We start from the raw sequence: 13,991 nt of genomic DNA on the forward strand, positions 1-13,991 counted from the left end.
TTAATGTGGAATAATGAAAACGTATCCTACAAACAACTAACAAGGAGTAATAAAGAGAATTGAAACACAGAGGCGTACATTTGTATGTCCCATGCATGCGCAAGGGACCCCCGAGGCTGTAACCCAGATGTGTCGCCATCGCAAAGGACAGGTCTTATTGGGAGAACTGTCCTTTGTGAATCGCATATGTTAGTTCTTATATGATTAGTATAAGTGGTAGTAGGATGTCCTGCAAACGTTTGGTACATCACTCCCTATGTGACATTATAAAGCATCTAGTTTATTTTATACCACATTACAATGAGGGGTGTGGTATATGACCTCCGACAGTCATTAGCCCGATGGCAGGATCCTGACTGCCCGGACTCAGACAGCGGGGGGGGGAGCGCAACAAAGCCCCTTGCGAGATTCGGTACTTGTGTATTTTGGCGGCGCCCCCGATGTCCGTCGTACGACGAACAGATCGCATCGCATGCCATGCACCCGATGGCATGCGATGCGATGCGATTTTGACCCCCTATACGACCAAAAATCGTATAAGCACCCTAAAGGGTGCTTTTGAGCACCCAAATGGGTGCTTACAATGTTAAATGCACCCCCACGCCACCCCCCACTATAAACGTGTACCCGAAGCGTGGCGAGCGCAGCGAGCCCGCGAGGGGCGGCGGTACGCGTCCTACGACCTTTTCATACCCCCACTATCCACGTCGGTGTGGAGTTGAGAATAGAATAGTGTGGCGAGCGCAGCGAGCCACCGAGCCCGAAGCGTGGCGAGCGCAGCGAGCCCCGCGAGGGGACGCGGATACCTTCACAGTTATACGCGTCCCCTCGCGGGCTTCACAGGTGTCCGTGGCGACGCGGACACCTGTGAAGCCCGCGAGGGGACGCGTTTACCTGTGAAGGTATCCGCGTCCCCTCGCGGGGCTCGCTGCGCTCGCCACGCTTCGGGCTCGGTGGCTCGCTGCGCTCGCCACACTATTCTATTCTCAACTCCACGCCGACGTGGATAGTGGGGGTATGAAAAGGTCGTAGGACGCGTACCGCCGCCCCTCGCGGGCTCGCTGCGCTCGCCACGCTTCGGGTTCACGTTTATAGTGGGGGGTGGCGTGGGGGTGCATTTAACATTGTAAGCACCCATTTGGGTGCTTAACATTGTATAAGCACCCATTAGGGTGCTTATACAATGTTTAATCGCATCGCATCGCATCGTATGGCATCGTATGCCATGTACAATGGCATACAATTTCAAAATTGTATGCCATCGTGCACTATCGTACGATATCGCGTCGCATCGCATACCATCGTATGTGTTATGGTATGCGATGCGATGGGCGCCGCCAAAATACACAAGTACCCGAGATTCTATTCTCCATCTATGGGGGTCATGGACCCCCATGAGGGAGAATAGCTGGTGGCCGTCGTGACCCCGAGTGTCAGGGTTTTAACAGTCGGGATCCCGACGTCGGTCTAATGACTGTCATTCCTCCAACATCGGAATTCCGACTGTCAGGACCTCGAATGGGAGGCGAGCGCATTCAAACCCCTTGCGGGCTCCTTGCCACCTATCCTATTCTCCATTTATTGGGTTGTGGACCCCCACGAGGGAAAATAGCCCGTGTAAGTCAGGATTCCGACTGTCCTGCTCTAATGTTGGGGAAACAACAGTCAGGATCCAGACTGTCAGTGAATCATCCGGCACCACGGTCTGAAATTGGTATACCCACCAATATGCTGGGTCCAGCCTGCGTGGGGTATTAAGGTCTGACCTGGTTCTGACATGGGTTTAAAAACCTGAGTTGTACCTGACATTGTAGTGGAGAAGGGAGTGTTGTTATATTATAGTAGATGAAAGACGACACTCATTTTACCTATTCTAAGGTAGAGATCACAAAGCTTTCAATCAAATAGATACCATAGTTGTCTGGGGTGTGATATAGAGTTCCGACAGTCGGGATCCCGACAGTCATTAGCCTGAGGTCGGGATCCCGATTCTGGACTCAGACAACATGGCGAGCGCAGCAAAGCCCCTTGCGGGCTCGCTGTGCTCGTCATGCTGCGTGGACCCCCATGAGGGAAAATAGCGGATGGCCATCAGGGACTTGTCGGGCACTTGTCTGTCTGCGTTTTGACAGTTGGGATCCCAACGTCGGGTAAATGACTGTCGGGACCCCGACTGTCGGGACCGCGTCCGGCACCCAGTTGTCTGTCCATAATGATTATATTTGAAGCTATTAATTGCAAAATGAAATGCTGACAAATGACATTGAAATGACTAACCTCTCTTCAGGTCTATAAATAAACACATCTAAAGCTAGCCACAGAATGAGACAATTTGCTATAAATCAGAGACAAACGCTGCAGTCTTCGTGTATTTAGCAAATGCTGGGACACGCTGACATTACAAGCTGTATTTCCTGACCTACAAAAACAAATATGCTGAAATTTGTCTTTGCTTCTGACAAGCAAATATTAAGAATAACAATCTTGGCAAGTTAAATAAAGCGAGGGTATGAGTCACCGATGATTATTTATGGAGGACAGCATGGCACGCTCCGATATCAGGGAGGAATTATATGTAGCGCAGACACGAATACTCTGAGTGTTTGAGGAATGTGCAAAACATTTTGACAATTCTGAACTGTCGGGTCTATTATCTGCCTGAATTCATAATTCTCAGGGTACCGAAAATAGGTTCTGCTTTAAACAGGTTCATCAAAATTCCAGGATAACGATCAAATGCTGCTGTGGAATAGTAACACCTGGCCTGTCTATTAACATACGTATTCCCATAGAGAGCGCATGCCAGATGTTTAGCCAACTCTTGGCAAACCTTCCCGTATTATGAATGGGGAATAGCTATTCTCGCGTAGGATTGAGTCATGCATTATTCCGCTCATCCTTGTTGTGGAATAGGTGTTAATAAATGTTGTAGTGCAAGAAGACGATTCTTGTCACTACCATCTATTTTCGGCAAATTCATTCACACATTGTTGCTATAAAAAGCAAATCAGATTGCAGATATTCGATTAAATGTCTTAAATACTAATGTATTCCTTTATTCTCTAAATTTCAAATCACCAATTAGTTCACCAACTTTCAAGCAGCGAAATACGATTCTCACTTGTAGGGGGGATTTACTAAGATGGGAGTTGCCCATAGCAACCGATCAGATTCTAGGTAAGATCTTCCAGAGTATGATAAATAAATAAGCTGCTGATTGGTTGCTATGGGCAACATCTCCAATAGAACTCCCATCTTAGTAAATTCACCTCGTAGTGTACAGGATGGTACAATTCTATTTGTAGCCTGGACCATGGCCCTTATTCTGATAGCTTCGCTCAGACCCGAATTTGGCCAGTGTTCCGATGCTGTGCATATCCGCATGCACAGAACCATTTTTGTGCATGTCTGTACGCAGGGAGCGAGCGGACTCGTGAGAATTCTGGTCGCTCCTGGCCTTCCGAGCAGGGGATGGAGAAGGGCGTTGTGACCTGATCAAGGTCATTACCATTTGCGCACGCCCTGCGTTTCATGGGCGTTCCCATGAAAATGCAGGGTGTGCGTATGGAAATGCGGTTGTAACGTGCATGTAGGGGGTTGCCCGTTCATATACCGGCTTTTCTTTGCACATATGTATGAGTGGTCTAGACTATTCATGCATGGGTAATCGCTTTCCACATCATTCGATGGTCTCTGGCATTCAAATAGATGGTCGCATAAAACATCCGTTCGCATGCTGACTGACCAAATTCAGCGTGCGAATGGGCGGCGCCGGCGATCTATTTGCTAGGCGGGGTTGGGATGCAGTGTAAATCCCGGTGGTCAGGATCCCGGCGTTCAAAATCCCGACGCCGGAATCCCGACCGCCGAAATCCTGACACTTTCTCCCTCCGTGGGTGTCCACGACACCCTCGGAGGGAGAATAAATTAGTGTGCAGAGCGTAGCGAGGCACCGGGCCCGCTGCATGGCGAGTGCAGCGAGCCCGCAAGGGGGGGCGATCCACGCCCCCCCCCCCCTTGTCGGGATTTCGGCGGTCGGGATTCCGGCGTTGGAATTTTGAACGCCGGGATCCCGATCGCTGGGATTTAATACTGAATCCGCGGGGTTTGGTACATTCGCTTCGGCCAGTGCAAGGGTCTGAGTGAAGCGATCAGAATAAGGGCCCATGTATCTAAGTAGTGTGTAACTCTGGAGCTTCCAGCTTTGTATGATCCCATCCCAGAGTCTACATCCTTCCATGTTGCCTTCTAAGTACATTCCATATTCACTTTCACAGATCAAAAAGCGCCATTCCAGTGGTAGTATGTCAGAAGATAAATTTGCGGCATCGGCAAGAGAATATGTGGAGTCTTTGCACCAGAACTCCAGAATCCATCTTCTATATGGAAAAAACAATGTTCTGGTCCAACCGGTAAGTGGTTTGCTTTAATTTTTTTTTTTTCCTGTGGCTTTCACAGTGGTAATTATACAGTAGATCAATTTCAAGCCTTTGTTTTAATGTGTATGAACTGCAGAGCAACCCAAAATATTGGATGAGGCATACTCCTGATTTTTAGGTTGTCTCCCGCAACCTCTGAAGTGTGGGTAGATTTCCCTTCATCCCACTCACTTCCTATTAAAGTGCTCAGGATGGGGAGATAATACCAGAAATCACAGATCCATATGGAGTGAGCTGGGCTAAAGTAGGTAAATATGTGTATCCACTTTCACTGGATAAACCAGGCTGGACCGGGCACACAATAACAATGAGAACATTTTAGTGCACATCCAGGATACAAAATTGCAACCTTTTCCAAATCAGGCACTTAGGGGTTTAGCTGGGAGTTCTATTGAAGATGGGATGTTGCTATAGGCACAGTATCAGATTCTAGAGGGCCAGATGCACTAAGCTTCAAAAGTGGTAAAATGGAGAGTGATAAACAACCAACCAATCAGCTCCTACCTGACATTCTTCAAACACAGTCTGTGACTTAGCAGGTAGGAGCTGATTGGCTGGCTGTTTATCACTCTCCATTTCATCACTTTTATAGAACTCCCATCTTAGTAAATAAACCCCTTAGGGCCTGATTGTAAGTTGGGGAAAAAAAGCAACATTTTAAAAAAACTAGTAACTTTGCACCTGGGTAAAACCATGTTGCACTGCTGGTGGGGTAGATGCATAGGCAAATCTACTATGAAACTAATAAAGCTTAAACTTCAGGGCCCTTAATCCTGGAGGGGCCCTGAAGCAACTTTCTTCTTAATGAATGAATTGTCCAACTAAATCAGCTTATTATCAAGGCTGTGAGGGGATTACTGAATGAGGAGAGTGCAGTGAAAGGTAGATATTCGGACCTTGTTGGATGTTGCCCTATTGTTTTTGGTTGTGAAGTGGCTCCCATAACAGTTCAAGCTTCAGGGTCCCAAAAATGAAGGTCTTTCACTGGGCAGATGTAAAAGTGTAGAGATTTAGGTTTTGAGTTGTGTGTCAATACTGAAATTTAAATTGCTGCTGTCCTGTAATTGTGGGCTACATGCAAAAGCAGCCATTGTTTACCCTCCATGCAAAAGTAAAAAAAAACAAAAAAAAACATATTTTCAACCCAACATTTCAACAATGTTACAAATGCAGACTTACTTGCTTTTATACAGTACTTTCTTCCCAAATCATAATCAGTCCCTTAGTATGCCCTTCCAACTATGAGTTGCTTTATACTGTTTCCCTGCAACAGCATAAGTCATGTCCAAAATAAATTGTAAAACATCTCTCTAGAAAGAAGACATGGAAGCTATTCCCGGTTATCTTTCCCTGCACCAGTGTGGTGAGAATTTGACATTAAAATGGACGCCAAATCAGTTGTTAAATGGAACACTCGGAGACTCAGAGCTCGAAAAGAGGTAATGTCCTAATTTCTCCATCTCTGGTTTTAAAATGAGCATTACAAACCACATACTCGGGATCTCCTGCTTTTGAGGCATGTAGCGTATTGTACAGATGTGTCCTAATATATCTTTCCTCAATACACCATGCAATGAGAGACTGTAGCACCAGAGCGCAGCGTTGCATATGCTGATACAGCCACGGTCACACAAAGATGTAGCATGTGACCAATTCAGCCTGTTACAGCAAGTCGTTGTGCGAGGATGTAGCAGATGACCATTTTGCCCTGTTACAGGAAGTTGTGTTGTGCAAGGATGTTGCAGGATACCATTTTGCCCTGTTACAGGAAGTTGTGTTGTGCAAGGATGTTGCAGGATACCATTTTGCCCTGTGTATACTTACTTGGGTAATCTGCTTTATTATCCTGGTGGAAGGCAGCCTACAACACCGCAGACTTGTATACTATGCTACACAATTAAACAGAATACATCACTAATGGATTATAATATCACTCATGTGCATCAATGGTCTCTCAGGTTATCTTTTTATGGACATAAGGGGAAAAATCCAGGGACACGTTCTAGGCTTGGGTCTGTCCCTGAAACCAGGAACAGTTTGCAGCTTTGCTGATACTGAGAAGGTCAGAGGAAATCATCTGCCTCTTTATATTTCAGCTTTTAGCCTGGTGCTGCGTTATAAAGGTAAAAATCATTGTACTACCAAGGATTGCGCATTAAGCAGGGCTGAGAATATACCACAATGACCTGTTGTAACTCTAAAGAAAACACATAAATTGTTATTGCGATTTGTTAATCATGGTTTTCTTGTCTAGAAGTCCAAAATCGTGTGGTGATTTTTTTTTGCCATCTTAAGAGCTAAACTAATACAGTACACAATTGTATACAAAATAGTTAACACTGAAGAAGAGGTTGGCAGTCCCTGAGCCTTTTATTGTGGATGCATAAAGGGGTCATTTCCAACTCGCAGATCCACTATTAAGAGGCCATGTTCAGGTAGTGCTGGATTTAGGGCCAAGGCCTATTATGAAAAGCGGAGGTGATGAGAATAATGCCACATAGGTATGCAGAACCCATACACCAGTGGTTTCCAAACTTTTTGGAATCGCGGCTATAGTATCAGAAATTTTGTCGTGGCACCCCTAGGCCAAAATTTTTTTTTTTTAAATATAGCAAATTTATTAAATTGTGTTTCTAAGGCCCTTATTCTAATCGGCTCGGTACGGCCCGCGTGCGGCCGTACCGCCGATGTTTTCTCTCTGCACATGCGCAGAGGTCACTCTGCGCATGTGCAGGGGAATTCTCCGTGTTAAAAATTTAGACGCCGCAAAGGGGGCGTATAGGGGCGTGAGGGGCTTCATCCCCTCATTTCCCTATGTGTACGCCCCGCGTTTCATGGGCGTTCCCATGCAAACGCGGGGCGTACGCATGGTAATGAGGGCATGACGCCACTCATGGGGGCGGAAAGCTGACGTCGCCGGATGTCAGCTTTCAGCCCCCATACAAGCTACCACACGGACGATTGTCCGTGTGGTCTCAGCTTGCGGGAGCTGCCGCGGCGTGCGGTCCTGCCTTCGATGGTCGTCGACCATCGAATGCAGGGGGCAGCTCCCAGCATGGTGGAGGCGTACGCCTCCACCATTTTCGTGCGGTTCGCCAGCCGTCCGTGTACGGACGGCCGTGGCGAACCGTATGGTGGGCGGGGATTCGTCTGGTGCGGTCGGAGCCGCATATGCGGCTCGACCGCACCAACCAGAATAAGGGCCTATGTCTTCCTTAGGGTCAGTTGGTGTATATTGTGTTTGTCCATATATTTTATGATTGGAAGCCACCAGCACTGGTTGTGCCTATTACATTGACCATAAATAATTTTGAATTGGCACCCCAGGGTGCCACGGCACACAGTTTGGGAACCACTGCCATACACAATAAGCCGCAGTACCTTCCTAAATGTATTGAAGTAAAACATTTTAATACTATTGATTTATGTCCAACCATTTGGCCAGCTGGTGTCTGTCTGGTGGTCATCATGCTGTCATGGTGATGGGCCTGCTTTTATGTGGAGGCATGGAGCTGCAGCTCCATCTGCCCATTTGTAGATCTGGTAGATATGGTTAGGGGCTGCTTTCAGTGTCAGCACTTTAAGGAGAGTGACTATAATGTAGAGTCTTAGCTACTACAGATTACAAAGGTGCTGCAACCGATGTTGTGTATCAGTGTTGGAGTGTTTACATTCTCTATCATAAATCAATATCATGGAGCCAGAAAGCATCTGTCTCAGCGCTTGTACACTCTATCACATGGTGATGTAACAAGGTAAGGCTGAGATAAGCATTTGCCTATTTCTGCAATCGCTATTGTGGATATTGGTGTTGAAAGGGGGGCGGAAGGTACTTTTTACCCAAGCCCGGGTCTAAGGGAGTTGCCCAAGTCCTGCTTGCCCGTTGCAGGGAGCCAGGCAGTGGGGAGAGAGATGGTAGGCTGCCTCCATAGCACAGCCTCTCTCCCCAGCTCAGCACACGCTGCTCAGTGCTGTGCAAGGGCATAACTACCAAGGTAGGTGCAAGGGGTGCAGCTACTATGGGGTCCAGAGCTGAAGGGGGCCCATCTTTACTGTTTAAGTAATGTTTTACACACATTTAAATATAGATGTGCAGGTTTGGATTTACTCGGATTTACCCGGATTTACTTATTGGCTATCGGCTGTCACATGATTTGACTCCATATCATGTGACAGCTGATAGCCAATAAGATCCCGTATTGAGTTCCGGGTAAATCCGGGCAAATCTGAGAAAATCCGAACCTGCACATATCTACATTTAACACCATCAGTTGCTAAATAGGGGGCCCTTAAAAACTTTAGGTATGGGGCCTACGAATATCTAGTTACACCCCTGGTTCTGTGTGCTGACCTGGGTGAGAGGCAGGGGCAGCGGCAGCCTGTCCACTCCCTCATTTCATTTTTTTCACTGAGGCATGACCATCCCCCTCCTGGAGGCCCAGCCTGGTAGCCACACGCCCTCCATTTTACCCAGGCAAGGCCGACCCGTCGGCGACCCTGATTGAGGGAGAGGCTGTGATTGCGGCAGCATTACCAACCATTCCTAAATCGGCCCTCAGTGTGATATCATTTTGGTACCGAAAATATACTTTTTGAAGTTAGATAAAGGCGATATATATATATATATATATATATATATATATATATATATATGTGCAGGCTTAGACCGGCACTTGGTACATCTGGTCAGCAGAGGGGTGCCTTCCACAAGTAGGTATAAGAACGGTATTCAATCAATAACATGAAAGAAGACTGGAGGCGGCACTCTCAGTAGAAAAGGTAACGGTGTATTTAAAACATCAAAGCATCAAGAACACAGTGGAAAAAATCACAGTGAACAACGTGTCAGCATATTGTGTCGACCGTTTCGGAGCATTCGCTCCTTCTTCAAGACTGCTGGCTGTGCAGTAACTTTCAAACGAGTGAGGTGTGCAGAAAACAACAGACTTTAGAAAACAACTTGATTTAAATAGGGAAACACACTTACGTGATTTAGGACCCGTGCTGCAGGGAGGATGCAGCTTCCGGCAGCGTGTTCACGTGACAGCTGACGTTGAGCCGCCCGTTGCCTAGGTGACCGGCCGGCGTCTGTTTCCCCCAGCAGACGGGAAGAGTGAAGGAACAATCTCTGCGTGCTTAGTAACCTGTAGCGCGTACAGGAATATACAGGGTTAGTGATGCCGTGTATAGGAAAAAAAGGCAATGATTAATGCAGTGACAAAGTGTGTAACTGTAAAAGATTAAAATGAGGGAACCCACTGAATCGGGTACAGCCCGTATGTGGTTCAAGTATGTTAATCACGTTAGTGTGTATTACACAGAAATATATAAACATATATCTATAAGACAGCATTACTATATATAACAGCATTACTATATATGCATTATCATCCGGTGGCTGTCAATTCTATTCTACACATACATTTTGCACATACATTTCAGCAGCATTATGGATTGCAAATATACATCTAGATGTATACACGGTTTGCATATATTAGCATGTATTAGTATAATCCATTTTTAGAGGGCTCTTAAGTATGTACCAATCGACACACATGTTGGTTATAACAGAAAACAATTATCTATTTAATGTTTTGGGGTACTAGACCTACTAGGCATGATTAGAAGGGTATAAGATCTGTAAAAAGCTTTTTGAGGGCATTTTAGAAAGATGCGTTAAAGAAATATATTTAAAGAAATTTTCTCATTCAGACCATGCGGGGCTACTGAATTTAAAACATGAATCCAGTGAGTTTCACGTTGGAGGAGAGTTTTGAGCCTATTGCCACCTCGAACAGGAGGGGGGACATGTTCAACTATTTGGTGTCTTAAATCAGCCAGTGAGTGTTGGTGGGCCTTAAAATGGCGGGCCACCGGCTGATCAATATCTTTGCCAGCCAAACAGTTTTTGATGGCTGACCGATGGGCCGTTGCTCGCTCTCGGAAGGGTCGGCTAGTTTGGCCAACATATATAAGTGCACAGGGGCACTTAATAATGTATACCACGTAGGCCGTGGTGCAGGTGACAACCTGTTTGATTTTATAGCGGCGGCCAGTTTTGGGATGGGTGAACTCCGGGCCAGTGTCCATATGGCTACATGCAATGCATGTTGGACACCTGTAGCATCCTGGGGCTTTGACCTGGGTGTTATTAGGGACGATTGGAACCATATTCGTTTTTACCACCAGGTCTCGTATATTCCGTCCCCTTTTGAAGCTGGGCATCAAGGAGGTATGTGAAAAACATGGGAGGTCACGATCACTGGTGACCAATGGCCACGTGGCTCTTAGGACCCGTGGTAAGGCCGCACTAGTGGATGAAAAAGTGGTCACAAGCGGTATACGCTTGCTGGTGTCTTTTTTACTATTACTGGATAATAGTTGATTTCTAGGTATGTTGAGTACCTCCTGTTTTTGTTTATTAAGTACTCTGTAATCATACCCGCGTTCCAGGAATTTTTTAATAACCACATTGAGGGCCTCATCTAATTGGTCATGGTCGCTGGTAATCCGTGCAATGCGCAGCATTTGAGACCGCGGTAAACCCTTCTTCAAACTTGGCGCATGGTGACTGCCATGGTGAAGGAGGGTGTTGCGGTCCGTTGGTTTGGTAAAGACCGTAGTTTGAATTTTACCCTCCGTCAGATGTATGGATACATCTAGATAATTGATTATTGAGGGGTGGCATTGCATCGTTAATTTGATGGGGTTGTCAAGAGTGTTAATATTATTAACAAGAGTAATAAGGGCCTCCTTGCTGTCACCCCAGATCAACAATAAATCGTCGATGTATCGACAGTAAAATAATATATTTTTTGAAATGTTGGGTTGGGTGAAGAAAAAATTGGATTCTTGAAAAAACATAAAGACATTGGCTAGCGATGGAGCCACGTTGGACCCCATCGCACAGCCGGTTAACTGTAAATAAAAACAACTGTTGTGGAGAAAATAATTTTTGGTGAGAATAAATTCCAATAGTTCAAGGAATAGTGGAATGTCCAAACCGTCGAATCCATTAGAGACGAGAAAAGATCTCATAATGGCAAGTCCTTCTGTGTGGGGGATAACTGTGTAAAGATTGGAAACGTCCATTGTGCATAATAATGAATGAACCGGGATATTTTGCAGTTGTTGAAGTTTGATGAGAAGTTGAGTAGTGTCCTTAAGGAAGTGGGGTTGTGACATGACAAGTGGTTGGATAAGTGTATCCAAAAATTGAGATATAGGTTGACAGAGGGAGTTGCGGGCGGAAATGATGGGGCGGACCGGAGGGTTATTGCTGTCTTTGTGAATCTTCGGAATGGAATAGATGACAGGGGTGATAGGGAACTCGGAGGACAAGGTTTTGTGGGTTTTTTTGCTTATATGACCTTCTTCCAAGGCATGTTTAAGAATGGCATCCAGTTGTTTCTTAAAGGTAGATGTTGGGTCACCCGATAACTTCCTGTAGGTGGTGGCATCGGCCAGATGGGTATCCAGGTTTTGGATATAGATGGCACGATCCTGGACAACTATGCCACCACCTTTGTCCGCAGGTCGTACGATTATATCGTCTCTTTTAGACAATGATTGCAACGCCAGTTGTTCACCCTTTGATAGGTTATGATGGTGTCGTGGCTGGACTTTATCCAGTTGAGAAATGGATGAGTCCAGTAACCGGGATAATGTGCGTAACGATGGATTCTGAGATGGCGGATCAAAGGTGGATTTACTATGTTGTCGCAGGAATTCTTGATGTTTGTCTGGAATCATGGGCACCGTCTGGTGTTGAAAAAATTCTTTAATACGTAAATTTCTATTAAAACGATGGAGGTCTATTTTCCATTCTAAATCTTTGTGGCGATTGGTGGGGACGAAAGATAAGCCCCTAGAGAGGACACTGTGTTCGAGGTCTGATAAGGGAGTGGACGACAGATTAAATATCAATTCTTGCGTTTGTTGATTGGCGGTTTGGTGGAGCCTTTGCGTTTGGCCTCCGCGGCGGGTGGGTCTGGCACGGAACCCCCCGTACGGGCCCTGGTGGCGCGGCCTAAAGGGATCCTTGCGGATGATGTCGATGGCTCGTCAGAGTCAACAAACGCAAAGTCACTGTCACTATTGGAACCGGCTGGATCACGTCTCGGCTTCCACTGTTGTTTAGGGCGACCTTTGTATCTGGTGTTATTAGATTGTGTGCCGCTGAGCCAACGGTACACACGCGCTTCTTCATAGTCACTTTGTACGGTGACTAGTTTTTTCTTTTTAAAGCGCTCCAGGTCCACTTTGTAAGTGGCGACTTGGTTCTCCAATTTGGCCCACAGGGCAGAGTGTTTTTTATCTTCCAGCGTACTTTTATGCAGCGTTTTGAAGGAGGCTATCTTGGATCTGGTGGAATGGAGGGATTTACCAGCTTCCTCGATCACAAGGATCATAAGATCCATGCTACATTTATTTAACACCGAGATCCATTTGTAGCAAAATTCTGCGCTGTTGCGCCCTATGGTGGGCGTGTTGGAAATTCGGAAGCCCCGAGGTATTTGAGCCTGTCGGTAATATTGGGACAGTGAAGTCCCATGCAGAAGACAATCAATCTCCTTTTTTTGCATTTTTAGGAGAGCATGATAGATGTCATCAGGGGTGTCTGTCGTTAACTCCGTGGCATCAGGTTCATCAAACAAAATGGCCTGGACTTGGTCTGTTGAAAGGGACAACATGTCATTCAGATGTTGCTGCAATTCCACAAAGCTGAGGGGGTCTGTCCGGGGTGTAGTAGGTTCCATGATTGGACGGACAGTAAGTTGTTAGTGAGGTCCGTTGATAATTCTGCAGCTGAGTCAACTTGATAAAAGGAAAAACGTTTTAGGACCAGTGCCTTGTCACTTTAGGGTTCCTGGCGGGGAATCCAAAATACATATGTGCAGGCTTAGACCGGCACTTGGTACATCTGGTCAGCAGAGGGGTGCCTTCCACAAGTAGGTATAAGAACGGTATTCAATCAATAACATGAAAGAAGACTGGAGGCGGCACTCTCAGTAGAAAAGGTAACGGTGTATTTAAAACATCAAAGCATCAAGAACACAGTGGAAAAAATCACAGTGAACAACGTGTCAGCATATTGTGTCGACCGTTTCGGAGCATTCGCTCCTTCTTCAAGACTGCTGGCTGTGCAGTAACTTTCAAACGAGTGAGGTGTGCAGAAAACAACAGACTTTAGAAAACAACTTGATTTAAATAGGGAAACACACTTACGTGATTTAGGACCCGTGCTGCAGGGAGGATGCAGCTTCCGGCAGCGTGTTCACGTGACAGCTGACGTTGAGCCGCCCGTTGCCTAGGTGACCGGCCGGCGTCTGTTTCCCCCAGCAGACGGGAAGAGTGAAGGAACAATCTCTGCGTGCTTAGTAACCTGTAGCGCGTACAGGAATATACAGGGTTAGTGATGCCGTGTATAGGAAAAAAAAGGCAATGATTAATGCAGTGACAAAGTGTGTAACTGTAAAAGATTAAAATGAGGGAACCCACTGAATCGGGTACAGCCCGTATGTGGTTCAAGTATGTTAATCACGTTAGTGT

At 46.1% G+C, this 13,991-nt stretch overlaps 1 protein-coding gene across 9 annotated transcripts in view; it reads left to right on the top strand.

Moving 5' to 3' along the window:
- The window catches only part of SGSM2 (small G protein signaling modulator 2), a 318,515-nt gene that overhangs the window by 200,943 nt on the left and 103,581 nt on the right, over positions 1-13,991 (top strand). For all 9 annotated transcript variants that reach the window (XM_083172218.1, XM_083172219.1, XM_083172220.1 and 6 more), the window contains exons 7-8: positions 4,278-4,412; positions 5,754-5,878. In XM_083172218.1, coding sequence (XP_083028344.1) covers positions 4,278-4,412; positions 5,754-5,878 — 260 coding nt within the window. The remainder of the gene's footprint in view (positions 1-4,277; positions 4,413-5,753; positions 5,879-13,991) is intronic.

The sequence above is a fragment of the Crinia signifera genome, chromosome 2 (genome assembly GCF_055691185.1).
Source record: "Crinia signifera chromosome 2, ASM5569118v1, whole genome shotgun sequence".
Classification (NCBI taxonomy): domain Eukaryota; kingdom Metazoa; phylum Chordata; class Amphibia; order Anura; family Myobatrachidae; genus Crinia; species Crinia signifera.